Source organism: Symphalangus syndactylus, chromosome 20 (genome assembly GCF_028878055.3).
Source record: "Symphalangus syndactylus isolate Jambi chromosome 20, NHGRI_mSymSyn1-v2.1_pri, whole genome shotgun sequence".
NCBI classification, from domain to species: domain Eukaryota; kingdom Metazoa; phylum Chordata; class Mammalia; order Primates; family Hylobatidae; genus Symphalangus; species Symphalangus syndactylus.
Window position 1 is genome coordinate 56,646,531 of NC_072442.2, and position 14,234 is coordinate 56,660,764.

Sequence of the window (14,234 nt, forward strand, 5' to 3'; positions counted from 1 at the left end):
ATTATATATAGGGCCAAGGAAGAGGAAATGGTCCAGGGTAACTCCCAGGGTCCTAGAGTTAGCAAATGAGTGAATGAGGGGTCAGCATACTGAGGCTGGGAACGCAGGAGAAAGAAGCTTGGGCTTAGAGCTGACAGAGATGAGCTTTAGACATGCTGAGCTGGAGGAGCTTTTTAAACACTCGGGGGAGCTGTGGTACAGACCATTCAATGTACAGGTTTAGAGCTCAGCAGAGAGGTTTGGGATAAAGCTGTAAAAGTGGAAGTCACCGCTGGGAAAGAACCTAGAGAGGGGATACAATGAGAAAAGAAGTATGAGGAAAACAGGATTTTCTGCATCTTGGACAGACTCCACATGGCTGAGAGAGCCTGTGTTATGGCAGTAAAGGTAATCAAAACAAGATATTCCCAAAGCTCACTGGGGACAGCCCAGGGAAGCTTGGTCATCTATCCTTGACAAAAAGAAATTCTCCATTCAAGGCAGAAACTTTGCAGGTAATGTTTTGCTAAGGTGCAATTTTTCTGTGAATTTCCTCCTGCCTTAGGCAGAAGCTACAGGTAACGGCCAAACAACTATGAGAAGCACAAAGCTGGTTAACATCTAACCTGCTTCCCTAACCCTCCTCATCTATGTCCCTTCAGGTACAGACCATTTCCTCCAGGGTTTTTTATTGGCCACTGTAATGTCTCTCATGGGACGCTGGTATCTGTGAAGTGTTGCTAAGTATTCTATTACAAAATGGAGTTTTGAGGTTAATTTTGAAAAATGCAGAGCTAAAAAAGTGAACATAAATCTTTAGCAGAGAGTGATTTCGAACACTTCCAAAATGGAAGTGTTCAGAGCTTTCGATATGCTTATGGGCACAGTGACTTTCTATGAGAAAGCCTGAGTATGTTTTCCTAATACATTTATTCCAGAACGTTTCCAGAGCTGGGGCTGTTGCACGGTGCTTGGTTGTGCAGCCTCCCTAGAGATCCTACCTGTTTGGAGAGAAGCTCTTTGCACAACTGGTAAAGAGTGATGAACTTTCTGGCTAATGACCGGGCTTCAATGAATCCTTCTGCCACCAGCATGATTTCACAGATCAATTCAAAGTCTGGAACCACCATCGCACAAGGCCTGAGTATAGAAAGACAGAAGGCCCAGTCAGTTTCCCAAGTACAGTGTTGAAGAGGAGACTGCAAGAAAATAGGCACTGGCTGAGATCACACATGGAGGCATCTGTGAGTGCAAAAACTCATGGAAAGACCTGAGCCATTATTTCATCTAAGACTTTCAATTTATTCTATGTGCTCCTGCAGTTAGCATGAAGACTTTCAACTTAGAGATGAGTTAGCTAAGGATAAAGGAAATGAAGTTGCCTTCTTAAGGGGCTGGATAATGTTAGCAGGCAGGGACAGACTTGGAGCTACCACTCAAGTCTTGTGACTTGAGTTTAGTGTGTCTTACACAAGGCATGAATTAGTAAAGCAAATTGTCTAGAGTAGATTCGAGGCTTAGAATAAGGAATTGAGTTTCTCTGGGTATCTACAAGAAACTGAGAGTTCCCCTATTCTTCATCCTCCAAATGTGTGTCTCCTCTAATCCTAAACACCCAGGGCTTATCCTGTACTTACCTGAATACAAATGTAAATTTCTCATGAGGCCTAAAGTATGTATTAAGTGGGTCCAAAAGTAATTGTGGTTTTTGCCATTACTTTCAAGAAACTGAGAGTTCCCCTATTCTTCATTCTCCAAATGTGTGTCTCCTCTAAGCCTAGACACCTAGGGCGTATCCTGTACTTGTTTGAATACAAATGTAAATTTCTAATGATGAAGCCTAAAGTATGTATTAAGTTGGTGCAAAAGTAATTGCAGTTTTTGCCATTACTTTCAATGGCAAAACTTCAATTATGTTTGCACCAACCTAACACTTATTAACCCCATCTTGACACAGAATGGCATATACAATAATATAGAAAGCGATTTATAGAAGGCTTTGTTGTATTTTTTTTTCCTCTGGCACTAAAAACATTTGATTTTAAAATTACTTACATTTTATTAATTTGTTGGGTATGTAACAGGTTGTTACATTTCTTTAATTGCATTTTCCCTACACTGATATGAAATTTTCAAAAACATTTCATTCGAGCACATTTTTTTCTTGAAATATTTTACATTGTATTCAAATTCAAAGGAGCAACCAAATGCTAAAATTCTCAAAATTATTTTGCAACCTGAACATAAGGGTAAATATACATTTGTACAACAGAACACTATGCAGCCATGAAAAATAGTGGTGTGAAAGGAAAATTATCTAATGACACAAAGAAACATTAGTTAATGAAAGTAGGATACTACACTATATAGAGTCTGATCCCAATTTTGAAAAAGAAATGCACTACTGATGCAGTATTGGAAAAAAAATGCCAAATGGTTACACTGATTGTTTCTGGATGACAGGACTGGGGGCAGGGAGGAGGAGGGGCTCTGTGTTCAAACTCTAGCATTCTGCCGCTTACTAGTTGGTTCACTAGCTAACCCTAGTAACCAGGGTTACTACCCTGAGCAATTTGCTGAATGCATCTGTTTCTTCACCAAACACTGGAGAAACTATTACTATCTACCTCATAGGGCCTTTGAGAGAATTAAATGTAAAAGTAGATGTTTGTACTTACTATTTTGAAAAATCTGTTTATTTCCAAATTTCCTTCTATGGGTATGTGTTATGGACTAAATGTTGTGTACCCCCAAGATGCAGTGTGATGGTATTTGGAGATGGGGCCCTTGGAAGGTCATCAGGTCATGAGGGTGGAGTGCCCATGAATGGATTAATGCCCTTATAAGTAGAGGCCAGAGAGCTAGCTCGTCCTCTTTCCTCCATGCGAGGATGCAGCAAGAAGGTGGCTGCCTGCAACCTGGAGGAGAGCCCTCACCAGAGCCTGACCGTGCTGGCACCCTGCTTTTGAACTTTCAGTCTCTAGAACTGTGAGAAATAAATGTCTGCTGTTTAGGCCGCCCAGTCTGCAGTATTTTTATTATGGCACTCTGAACTGGCAAAGACAGTTCCAGTCAGCAGAAAAATTCAGCAAGAAAAAAAGGTAAGAAAGAATTCTTATCTGGGTGATCACCTACTTCTATAATCATTTGTAACACAAGGCTTATTTAATAATTACTTTGTAGAAACAAATGGCCAACAATGCAGTATTCTGTAGCACCCGTTTAGACAGCTTGTTGGCATTCCAGCAGCTCTTGGTTAACACAGGGACCTGGCTGAAGAAGGAGAAGCCCCCGTCACTCCAGCGACATAGGAATTTGCCACGAATGAGAGAGTGAAGTACTCAGGGAGCTGCCCAGTGATCTCCTGCGCCTCTGGAAATCCAGTAAAGTGTTGACAACCTCTCCAGACAGACGGCACTGTGTTTCTCAGTCCAAAAATGAGACAGAACAGTTTTGTCATAGCTCCCCACAGTCTGTCTCACTTAGGTAAAAGTTCAGTAACCAGAAAATCAGAAGCCACGAAGCGTTCTTCAATTTTCTCTTTGTTGGGCCAACTTTCCTTTTCTGGAAAAAGAATGCAGCCTCCAGCTACTTTAAGGAAATGTATTTATGTTTTCTTATCAAAATAAAGAAGAGTTTAAAATATGGCAATGTCCACCGGTAGCAAGGGTGAAATAAAAGAGGTGCTCTCATGCGTCGCTACGAGGAGTGTAATTGGGTACTACTCTTTTTAGAAAGCAATTTGGCAATGTGTATCAAGAGCCTTAAAAATGTTTCTACCCATTAACACAGTAATTCCACTTCTGGGAAGCTAGCCAAGGAAAATAATCATGCATACAGAAAAAAAGATTTATATACAAAGATGTACATTACAGCATTATGCATAAATTTATTTTAAATGTTAGAAAGTCTTAATATTTAACCATGGGGGAGTAGTTAATTACATTGTAAACCATGCACTTGATAAAAAAGTATGCAGCCATGAAATGAGATTTATCAAGAGTATCTAATAGAAGAAAATATTTAGGATATGATTATGAGAGACTATGAAATAAAAAAACAAAATAACACAAAACTATGTAGACCACAACTGTAGGCTACCAACGTATGGATTTAAAATGTATATACAGAGGAGAACAGAATACAGTTAAGCAAAAAGCAATTTTACTGCATTAAAGACATTAAAGACGGTTGTTAAAAATCTACTTTTCCAAATGTTCCAAATTTTCTTTAAAATATATGTCACACATTTTAAGTGGAAAAATGAAAGAAACTTCTCTTTTGGGGCTTTTTCATGGGGCAGAACTGACACTCACCTGAAGAGAGCCTTGAGGTTCTCCGGCAGCTCTGTGCGGCCAGCATAGCCCGGGTTCATGGTGATGAAGATACCGACAGAAGGATTCAGGCTGATCTCCTCCCCAAGGAAGCTGAACCACTGCTTCTTATCTCTAATCGCATCTTGAATGCTTTTTACCTGGTGAACCAATCAATTAGCGAGAAATTCCTCAATTGCCTTTCAGTGGAGGGATCATAACTAAAGCTGGAACTCCGTAGTCACACACAGCACGAAGAACTGTCCTGTGGACCCTTTCACTGAAAGACAGACATGATGACCACACCCCAGGCCCTTTACTGACAGGCCCTGGGTGCATGTCTAAAAGAAATCTGGCCACTGCTAGGCACAGTGGCTCATGCCTATAATCCCAGCGCTTTGGGAGGCCAAGGCAGGCAGATCACTCGAGGTCACGAGTTCAAGACTAGCCTGGCCAACATGGTGAAACCCCATCTCTACTAAAAATACAAAAATTAGCCGGGTGTGGTGGTGTGCATCTGTAATCCCAGTCACTCGGGAGGCTGAGGCAGGAGAATTGTTTGAATCAGGGAGGTGGAGGTTGCCATGAGCCGAGATCATGCTACTGCACTCCAGTCTGGTTGACAAAGCGAGGCTACGTCTCAAAACAAAACAAAAAAAATGAATCTGGCTGCCCACATCCATATTTATGACACTGTGGCTAACAGCATGGGAGGGAACAGCAAACAGGTGTTTAACTCCCTGAATGTGGGTTCTCTCTGTAGTAATGGCTGAAGTGTATTAGGGCTGACCACTGGCCGGACACAGTTCTGACCACTTCTCATGTAGTAACTCATTTGAGCTTCACCATGCTTGGAGGGGGGCACTTCAATTACATCATCCCCATCTCTGATAAAGCAGAAGCATGGTGAGATGGAAACATCTGCCCAAAGCCACACAGCTACTAATTGGGGCATCAGGATTTGAATCCAGGCAAATGGATCCTGGAGCCTGTGCTTTCAGGTATTGTGTGATGGTGAGGATGCCACAGTTACCTGCTGAGCTTGTTCTAAGTAAACGAAATAGAGTCTATGAAGTACATAGCCTAAAGAAAAATGCTTAGAAATACCAGCTAACATGAGGGATATCCATGTGACCATCCTCATCGCAACTGTGGTCCCTGTCTTGGTTTAACTCCTCATAGCCCTCCCCCAGGCTATACCTCCGGAACAGGTGACCCTTTAAAGATGGAGCAAAGGTAGGCTGGGTCAGACCCAGAGGGCTGTTAGTGCTTTTTTCTTTAGAAAATCAGACTTTTTCTTAAATGTAGACTGGAGTCAGAGGAGGATTTATCCTGAAGCTTGACCCAGTCAGATCTATGTTCTAGATTACTCTCTAGCAGTGGGAGAGGCAGAAGGGAAATTCAACCATTTATTGTCACACCTGGCGCTTGGAAATGCATAAGCAAAAATGATCAGCAACAGAGAAAAGATGAAAGGGACACACTTTCAGGCTAGCCCACAGCCTTGTACAGCCCAGCCCCAGAAGGTCTTTGGGAATTTCCAGGCTCTCAGGTTCTCAGAAGCAAAACCCAAAAGCTGGGGCCGGTGCAAGGTTTTGAATGAGCCTCAGCAGGTCGGCTAAGTCCAGGGTGCTAGAAGAGCAAACGGTAGCCTAGTTCTGTGGAGATGGGGCTGTAGGGTTGTGTGTGTGAAACGGTGGGCGAGGGCGGGGTGTGCAGTTGGACCACCTACCACTGGGCACGGCTGTCTCCAGAGTACACAGTTTGCCTGGATGCATGACAGTTCTACAATTAGGATTCAGCTCCCTTCCCAGAGTGAAGCGCTAATGACTGTATGCGTTTGAGCTCACAGCAATTAGTTTGAAACTGAGACTTCTTTTCTACGTGCAGAATATCAATGCCATCCTGGCAGAAGCAGGCTTCAGCAGCCAGGACGCTGGCCAAACAGATCAAGCTCTGCTGGTTTGCGTGGGGCTCACAGCCCAGCCCAGCTCTGCCGTGGGGCCTCTTGCAGCTTTCATCACCCTGCAAGTTACGTGACTGGCAAAGGCTGGTTCTCTCCTTTGTCCCCAGTCTTCCCGTACATAAAATATACAGAGCACTCGCCTTATTAGGGAGTGGGAAAGCAAGTTTAATTAGCGTTTATAAGTTGCTCTGCTACCTTTGGGTGAAGACTAAGGCACGAGCCTGGGACCTTTTCTGCTGTTCATTCTGACTCAGCATTCTCTCTCGAAACACCGAAGCCCAGAAACCTCACGCTCAGCAAGAATTTATGATGCACTTTTGGATTGGAGGCATCTGTGCTTTTGTGCAAAATTCTGTAGAGGGGCTCTTGAGGGAGAGTGTTGAACAGACTCAAAGATGCAGTTAATGTCGGAGCATCGGTGCTCATAGAAATTTTGGTTAGGCTGGCTTGTCCAGGACAGGCTTTAGTAGCAACTGGGGTCCGCAGAGCAAATCACTGGAACATAACAATGATCAGGGTCCAAGAGGCCTTGATAACGTCCAGGTCCTGGGAAAGGCCAGAGAGTCTTTCAGGATGCTTAGAGGCAGGGAGAGGGAAGTGGAGAAGCAGGTGGACTAGGGATGTATGGATTAAATGCAAGCCCAGCCAGATGGAAGGAAGTACACACACAGGTCATTTGGCAACTGATAGCTAAGGCTGCCAGGCACATCTCACCCATTGGGATCTGTTTCTCTATCAAAAATGCATTGTTTTCTGAAGATCTTAAAGCCACAGTGAATAACAAAAAATAATAACTGACATTTTTGAGCACTTAATATGTACGAGGGACGATTCTGAGTATTTTCTGTGAATTATTCCATCCAAAGCTTTTTAACAGTTGTTTAAGATAGGTAGTCTCAGACCTTCACTTTACCGATGAAGAAACTGAGGCAGAAGGCAGTTAAGAAACTGTCCTATGTTTATGTAAGATGTTAGCATTAAGGGGAGGCTAAAAGTGAGATATGTAGAAGTTCGATGCTATTTTTACAACTTTTCTATAAATCTAAAATTGGTTCAAAATAAAAAGTTAAAAGAAAAAAAAGAAACTTGCCTGAAACCCCACAGTTGGTAAGTGGAGCAGCTCAAGTTTAAAAGCCAGGCAATCTGGTGCCGAAGCACATGCTTTTAGCTACTTCCCCCAAACGCTCTTGTAGCAGAAGGAGTGCTGTGCCAGCCACAGACCAGTTTCTCATCAAACATACACATTTTCAGAGCAATTTGTTTTACTCTGAAAACTATCATGTTTGTTATAATTTAGAGGCATACTTTCCACAAAATAAGAAAAGATGATTTTGCCACCCATTAAAAAGACAATCATGCCTGTAATCCCAGCACTTTGGGAGGCCGAGGCGGGCAGATCACGAGGTCAGGAGATCGAGACCATCCTGGCTAACACGGTGAAATCCTATCTCTACTAAAAACACAAAAAATTAGCCAGGCCTGGTGGCACATGCCTGTAATCCCAGCTACTTGGGAGGCTGAGGCAGGAGAATCGCTTGAACCTGGGAGGTGGAGGTGGCAGTGAGCCGAGATCGCGCCACTGCACTCCAGCCTGCGCGACAGAGTGAGACTCCATCTGAAAAACAAAAACAAAAGCAAAAACAAAAAAAAAACAAAGAAAATAAAAATAAAAATGGAAAGCTATGTAGGAACCATTGTTCTCAACTGGGGATGAGTTTGCAATCCTTCTCTCCCAGGGGTCGTGTGGCAATGTCTGGAGAAACTTTTCTTGTCACAGCAAGGAATGGGGGTTGCTGTCGGCACTCAGTGGGTAGAGGCCAGGGATGCTGCTCAACATCCACAATGCAGAGGATAGATCTTCACAAAATAGAATAATCAGCCCAAAGCACCAATAGTGCTGAGGTTGACAAGCCCTGATCTAGACCAAATGTTTTACCAGTGAGGACTCTGAGGCTGAGAAGATAGAAGGTACTTAACCTCCATCCCACACAATGTGTCCTTCGGTCCAAACCAATTCCCATGCAAATTCTTAGCTCCACCTCCAAGATAAATCATATCAGAAATTCTGGGAATGGGGTCCAGTGGGGTGCGTTGGAACAGGCCCTCCAGGTGATTTTGATGCACGCTGAACTTTGAGAACCACTGCAGTCCAGTCAATTCTTACATTTCTACTCATCCCTACCTCTGTCCACGTGGCCCCATTCATAGCTGCATACTGACCTCGCTCTCTCAGACGGGAGGGTGTGGAACAGACTCAAGGATGTAGATAATGTTGGAGCATCGGTGCTCATATAAATTTTGGTTAGCCTGGTTTGTACTGGACAGGATCTAGCAGCAACTGAGGTCTGCAGAGCAAATCATTGGAACTTAACAATGATCAGGGTCCGGGAAGCCTTGACAAAGTCCAGGTCCTGGAAAAGGCCAGAGGTTCCCCTCTCTTCCTCTCTCAGATGAGCCTGGGTCCCCACTTCCTTCTGGCCCACCGGGCCTGGAAAGGCTTTGCCCCTGCAGAGTACTGGCTGGGACAAACTGGGCTCAGTCTTGGGGGTCTTGATGTGAACCCAAACTTACAGTCCTCAGCGGTGTTTTCCTCATTTTTCAGTCTCTCTCTCAGCTCTGATTCTCAAAATTTGCTGAACGTGTGAACCACGTGGAAAGTTTTTAGAAAGTACCGATAAACACTGGTCCTATTCTGCAGGAACTAAATCAACATCTTTTCAGGGTGGACACCGGGCATTACTATTTTGTAGAATTACCCAGGCCATTCTAATGTGCAGCCAGTGTTGAGATGACTGTGCCAGAGCCGCACAGTCCCCGATTTTATTGTGCGTGGTAATCACTGGAGGGTGTGTTAACATGAAGATTCTGTTTCCGTAGGTCTGGGGTGGGGCCTGAGACTCCGTATTTCTAACAAGCTCACAGTTTGAGTGGCATGGGGCTAGATGACACCAGCCATGCCTGGCACCCTCCACTGTCACTCTCAGGACACCTATCTGAAAGTCAATGAACTGTTCTTGCCACTGGGCCATGCTGCTCCATCCCAGTTTCATGGCCCACAATTGCCCCTCAGCCAGATGGTTTTACTGTCTCTTTCCAGCCTCTATGGCCCTTAAAATTGCACATCTTTCATGGAACTTATTTTCTGTCTTATCATTTGGATAATTTGCCTAGGTTTTACTTTTTCTTCTTCTTTTTTTTGAGACGGAATCTCGCTCTGTTGCCCAGGCTGGAGTGTAGTGGCGCGATCTCGGCTCACTGCAAGCTCCGCTTCCCGGGTTCACACCATTCCCCTGCCTCAGCCTCCCGAGTATCTGGGACTACAGGCACCTGCCACCACATCCGGCTAATTTTTTGTATTTTTTAGTAGAGACGGGGTTTTACCATGTTAGCCAGGTTGGTCTCAATCTCCTGACCTCGTGATCTGCCCACCTTGGCCTCCCAAAGTGCTGGGATTACAGGCGTGAGCCACTGCGCCCGGCCAGGGTTTACTTCTATATATTGCAAGGCAGCTCTCATGTCCAGTGGTCATCCTTGTTATCTGCACAAGCCTTGTGTGCCCATCTGACCATAAGAGCTGCATTTCTTGCATGAAGATGACATCTTTCCCCTCATGACTGGAAGCTGCTGATCACAGAGGGTTCTGTCCCTGTATCCTCCCACTCAGGCTAGGGCCTTGCATCTGACTCAGTGAAGTATTAAGGCCATGCTGTCTCTGTGCAGGTGACATACTTTAAGGAGGTCATGGGCTAGCCCTATGCTACTGGGATCTTGGCTTTTTCTCGTCACCCCTCTACCTTGGCCCTTCTATTCTAGGAGAGTGGCTCATTTTGTGGTCCCCTGTGGTCATTCTCTTTTCAAGTCTTTGCCCCAAATGCCATGTGCTATTTAACATCCTCCCTGGCCCGCTCCACGCTTCCCACTGCAATGGCAGATTGAAGTCTGTTGCCTTCAGGAAGTGCAACCCACTCACCAATTTTTAAACATTTTAACGTTTCTGGGTTTTTTTTTTCCCATTAGACTTTAAGCTTCTCTTTAAAGGGTGTTACATGGGAAGTTCCCTCAGCTCTGAGACTGGAGCATTTGTTTGGTGCTTGGAGTACTTGGAGTCCTGATATGGTGGGCTCCCAAGTCTTTGCTGACTGATCTTCTGCTTCTACTTGCTTCCTGCCTCTGCCCAACCCATTATTGGGGCTTGTAATGCAGGGAAGAGAAGAAAGTGCCAGGAAGGTCTGGCCAGAGGGCATGGAGGGGGACAGGGCATTGGGGTGAGTCCTCATGGCACACGTCTCCAGGCACAGATAACCCAAAGCATAGACAGCTGATTGCAATAGTAAAAAAGAGATTCCAGAAAAAAGTAAGTAATATCTTAGACATTTTTTAAATAGCAGAGTAATCTTTTTTTTGGAATTGCCACACTGATGTTTGTCCCAAGTGGCTATGTGACTTTGCTTGTCCAGTCTCATGGAGACATGAGAATGTCCACTGACAAAGACGCTGTGGACCAGCAGCATAATCACTTTTGTAGGAGTTACTGGGAAGAGGAGCACAGACAGACACGGAGCGGAGAGGAGGAAAGGGGAGGGTGGTGAAGAACTGTCAGCAGCTGGTGTGGCTTCTGAACCAATATGCCAGCCTGGATTGCCATGTGAATAATTAAGTGCAATTTTCTCCTTGGATGGGTATTCGATTTCAAATGTTACCTGCTCAGATTTTGCCTGGGCTGTTGTCAGACCACTTTCTTGAGAAATGTCTCTGATGGGTATGTTCCTAGATCAGAGTGTGACAGCATCAGGGACCCCCCAGTTAAACTTATTTCATTTGATTCCAGAAACAAACAGGAACTAAGTGCTCTTAGAGAATGCATTGCTGACCTTGTGTTGAGCAGCTTCAAAATAAAGCAAATTCAGTGTCTATCTACTATCCAGGGAGAACAATGGCTGTTGGGCACTGCCTCATCGATTAGTACATTATTAAGCTTGATAAGATAGCTCGAGGTTGGTCCAGCTCAGAAGAAGTGAAGGGCATAGAGAAGACCTGTGAGACCAGGGTGTGAACACTTTTTCCCTGCCCTGTGTATCCCAGCCTCTACTTCTCTTCAACCCATTTCCTGCAGTGTTCAGATAATAATGATAGTAATCATCCTCATCACTATCACCACCATCATTATCACTATCATCACCACCATCCCTATCATTGCCACCACCATCCCCATTACCACCATCACACCGCCACCATCACCACCATTGTTAACATTATCATCACCGTCACCACCACAATCATCATCACCGTTATCACTGCCACCACCATCATCACCACCATCACCCCACCATCATCATCATCATCACCACCATCACCCCACCATCATCATCATCATCACCACCATCACCCCACCATCATCATCACTATCATCACCACCATCACCCCACCATCATCATCACTATCATCACCACCATCACCCCACCATCATCATCACTATCATCACCACCATCACCCCACCATCATCATCACTATCATCACCACCATCACCCCACCATCATCATCACTATCATCACCACCATCACCCCACCATCATCATCACTATCATCACCACCATCACCCCACCATCATCATCACTATCATCACCACCATCACCCCACCATCATCATCACTATCATCACCATCATCACCACCATCATCATCGTTAACATTATCATCACTGTCACCATCATCATCATCACCCTTATCACCTTATCACTGCCACTACCAACATCATGATCACCATCACCCCCACCATCATCATCACTATCACCATCATCACCACCACCATCACCATCATCATCACTGCCGTCACCATCATCATCATCACCACCATCACCATCATCACTGTCACCATCATCATCATCACCACCACCACCACCACCATCACCATCATTGTTAACATTATCATCACTGTCACCATCATCATCATCACCCTTATCACTGCCACTACCAACATCATGATCACCATCGCCCCCACCATCATCATCACTATCATCACCATCATCGCCACCACCATCACCATCATCACTGCCATCACCATCATCATCACCACCACCACCATCATCACCACCACCATCACCATCATCATCACTGCTGTCACCATCATCATCACCATGATCACCACGACCACCACCACCACCATCACCACTGTCACCATCATCATCATCATCACCACCACCATCATCACCACCACCATCACCATCATCATCACTGCCGTCACCATCATCATCACCACCACCACCACCACCATCACCATCATCACTGTCACCATCATCATCATCATCACCACCACCATCACCATCATCATCACTGTCGTCACCATCATCATCACCATCATCACCATCACCACCATCATCATTACCACCATCAGCATTATCATCTCCATCATCATCATCATTAGAATAATCATCACCACCACCACCACCGCCATCATCATCATCAGCATCACCATCATTAGCATAATTATCACCATCGCCACTACCATCATCACCATTAACATCATCATCATCACTAATGTCACCACCACCATTATCATCATCATCATCAAAGCATTTATTGAGTGACTATTCTCTGTAGGGCTTTTTAAAAAAGTGCTTTAGAGATATTAACTCATTTAAAAATTATTACAACTGCCTCAAGGAGGTGATATTATTAACTCCCTTTATAGATGTGGATCTTGAGACGTGGATATGCTCAAGGTCACACAGCTAGTGAGTGGCTGAGCCGGCATCGCACACTGGCATTATTCCTTATTCCAGGATGTGAAGTGACCAGCCAAAGGTGAAAGCAGCCAGGAAACATGTTTGATTTCTTATAAAAATCTGGATGTCCAGTCTCTCTTTAAAATGTAAAAGATCTGGCAACACTCAGCTTACATCCTTACAAGGCAGAGGTGTGCTGGTAAATTTTTAACAACCAGCTCTTCAGGAGAGCAAAAATGCCCTTGATTTGTAGAATTTGGCAGTTTTCATGATAGAGGGACTCTCACAACAGCCCATTTCAAGCTACACTCATGTGATGCCACTGAGATGCACACAACCAGCTCTTTCAAGCCAAGCTGGTCAAGGGTTTCAGTCCAAGAGTGTCCAGGCTAGCCATTTGACTTCCTTCCTCTACTAACTGCTGCTGAAAAGAACAAACCCAAACAAAGGGAAAAACCATATTTCACCACTGGAAACCAGGGAAGAGCCTCACATTCTGGCAATTTTCAGAGCTTCATCAAGGAACAGTTTGGACAAGAGTCAGTGGCTGTCAAACACAAGAGATGGAAAGACAGGCCACCTTGGAGCAGTGATGAGTGAAGGGACCCAGCAGAGTTCCTTGACTGCCTGTGGCTTTCAGGGCAGCTGGAGATGAAGGTGGCATGGATTTGCGGATGGTGTGAGCCCTACTGCTGTTCAGCTTTGCGGTTGCTTCAGTGCCCTACCCACAGTCCCATGTCCATGCCTACCTGTGAAAATGACAGTGTGTGGGATGAGAGGTGACCACATGTGGGACCTATGTGGATGGAAGCTGGCTCCTGCCACGGCAGAGGGGAACAAGGATGACACTGGCTCAGTCGTCTTTCCCCACCAGGGACGACCTTTTGCATGATGTTTCCTCCCACCCCGCTTCTGCCACCCTCCCCTCAATCCCACACACTTGCCTTAGAAAAATGTCAGTCAAGCTAAACGCTTTCCTTATTCCTTTGTCTGCACCTGAAAGGATTACAGAAACCTGTAGGGACCAAAGAGTCTCTCATAGCTACGTTTCTCTTTTTCTGTACTGTGCGCATACTGCTTTGGAAATAAAAGCAAACACAAGCAAAATTAAACCATTTTCGATTATGTGGTGTGCGGTACACACTAGAAGCACCAGGCACATCATTGTCCCAACCACCTCGCCACAGCTTTGATCATCACATGGTGCCCTTGTGATTGCTTTGCTCTGTTAAGGGCAGGATGGGGGTTCTGAAACCA

The 14,234-nt window shown here is 44.9% G+C and overlaps 1 protein-coding gene across 1 annotated transcript in view; it reads right to left on the reverse strand.

The window, feature by feature from the left end:
• The window catches only part of DNAH9 (dynein axonemal heavy chain 9), a 369,577-nt gene that overhangs the window by 230,754 nt on the left and 124,589 nt on the right, over nt 1-14,234 (reverse strand). The window contains exons 29-30 of the mRNA XM_055258020.2: nt 4,296-4,453; nt 981-1,119 (exon numbers count right to left, since the gene is read on the reverse strand). Coding sequence (XP_055113995.2) covers nt 981-1,119; nt 4,296-4,453 — 297 coding nt within the window. The remainder of the gene's footprint in view (nt 1-980; nt 1,120-4,295; nt 4,454-14,234) is intronic.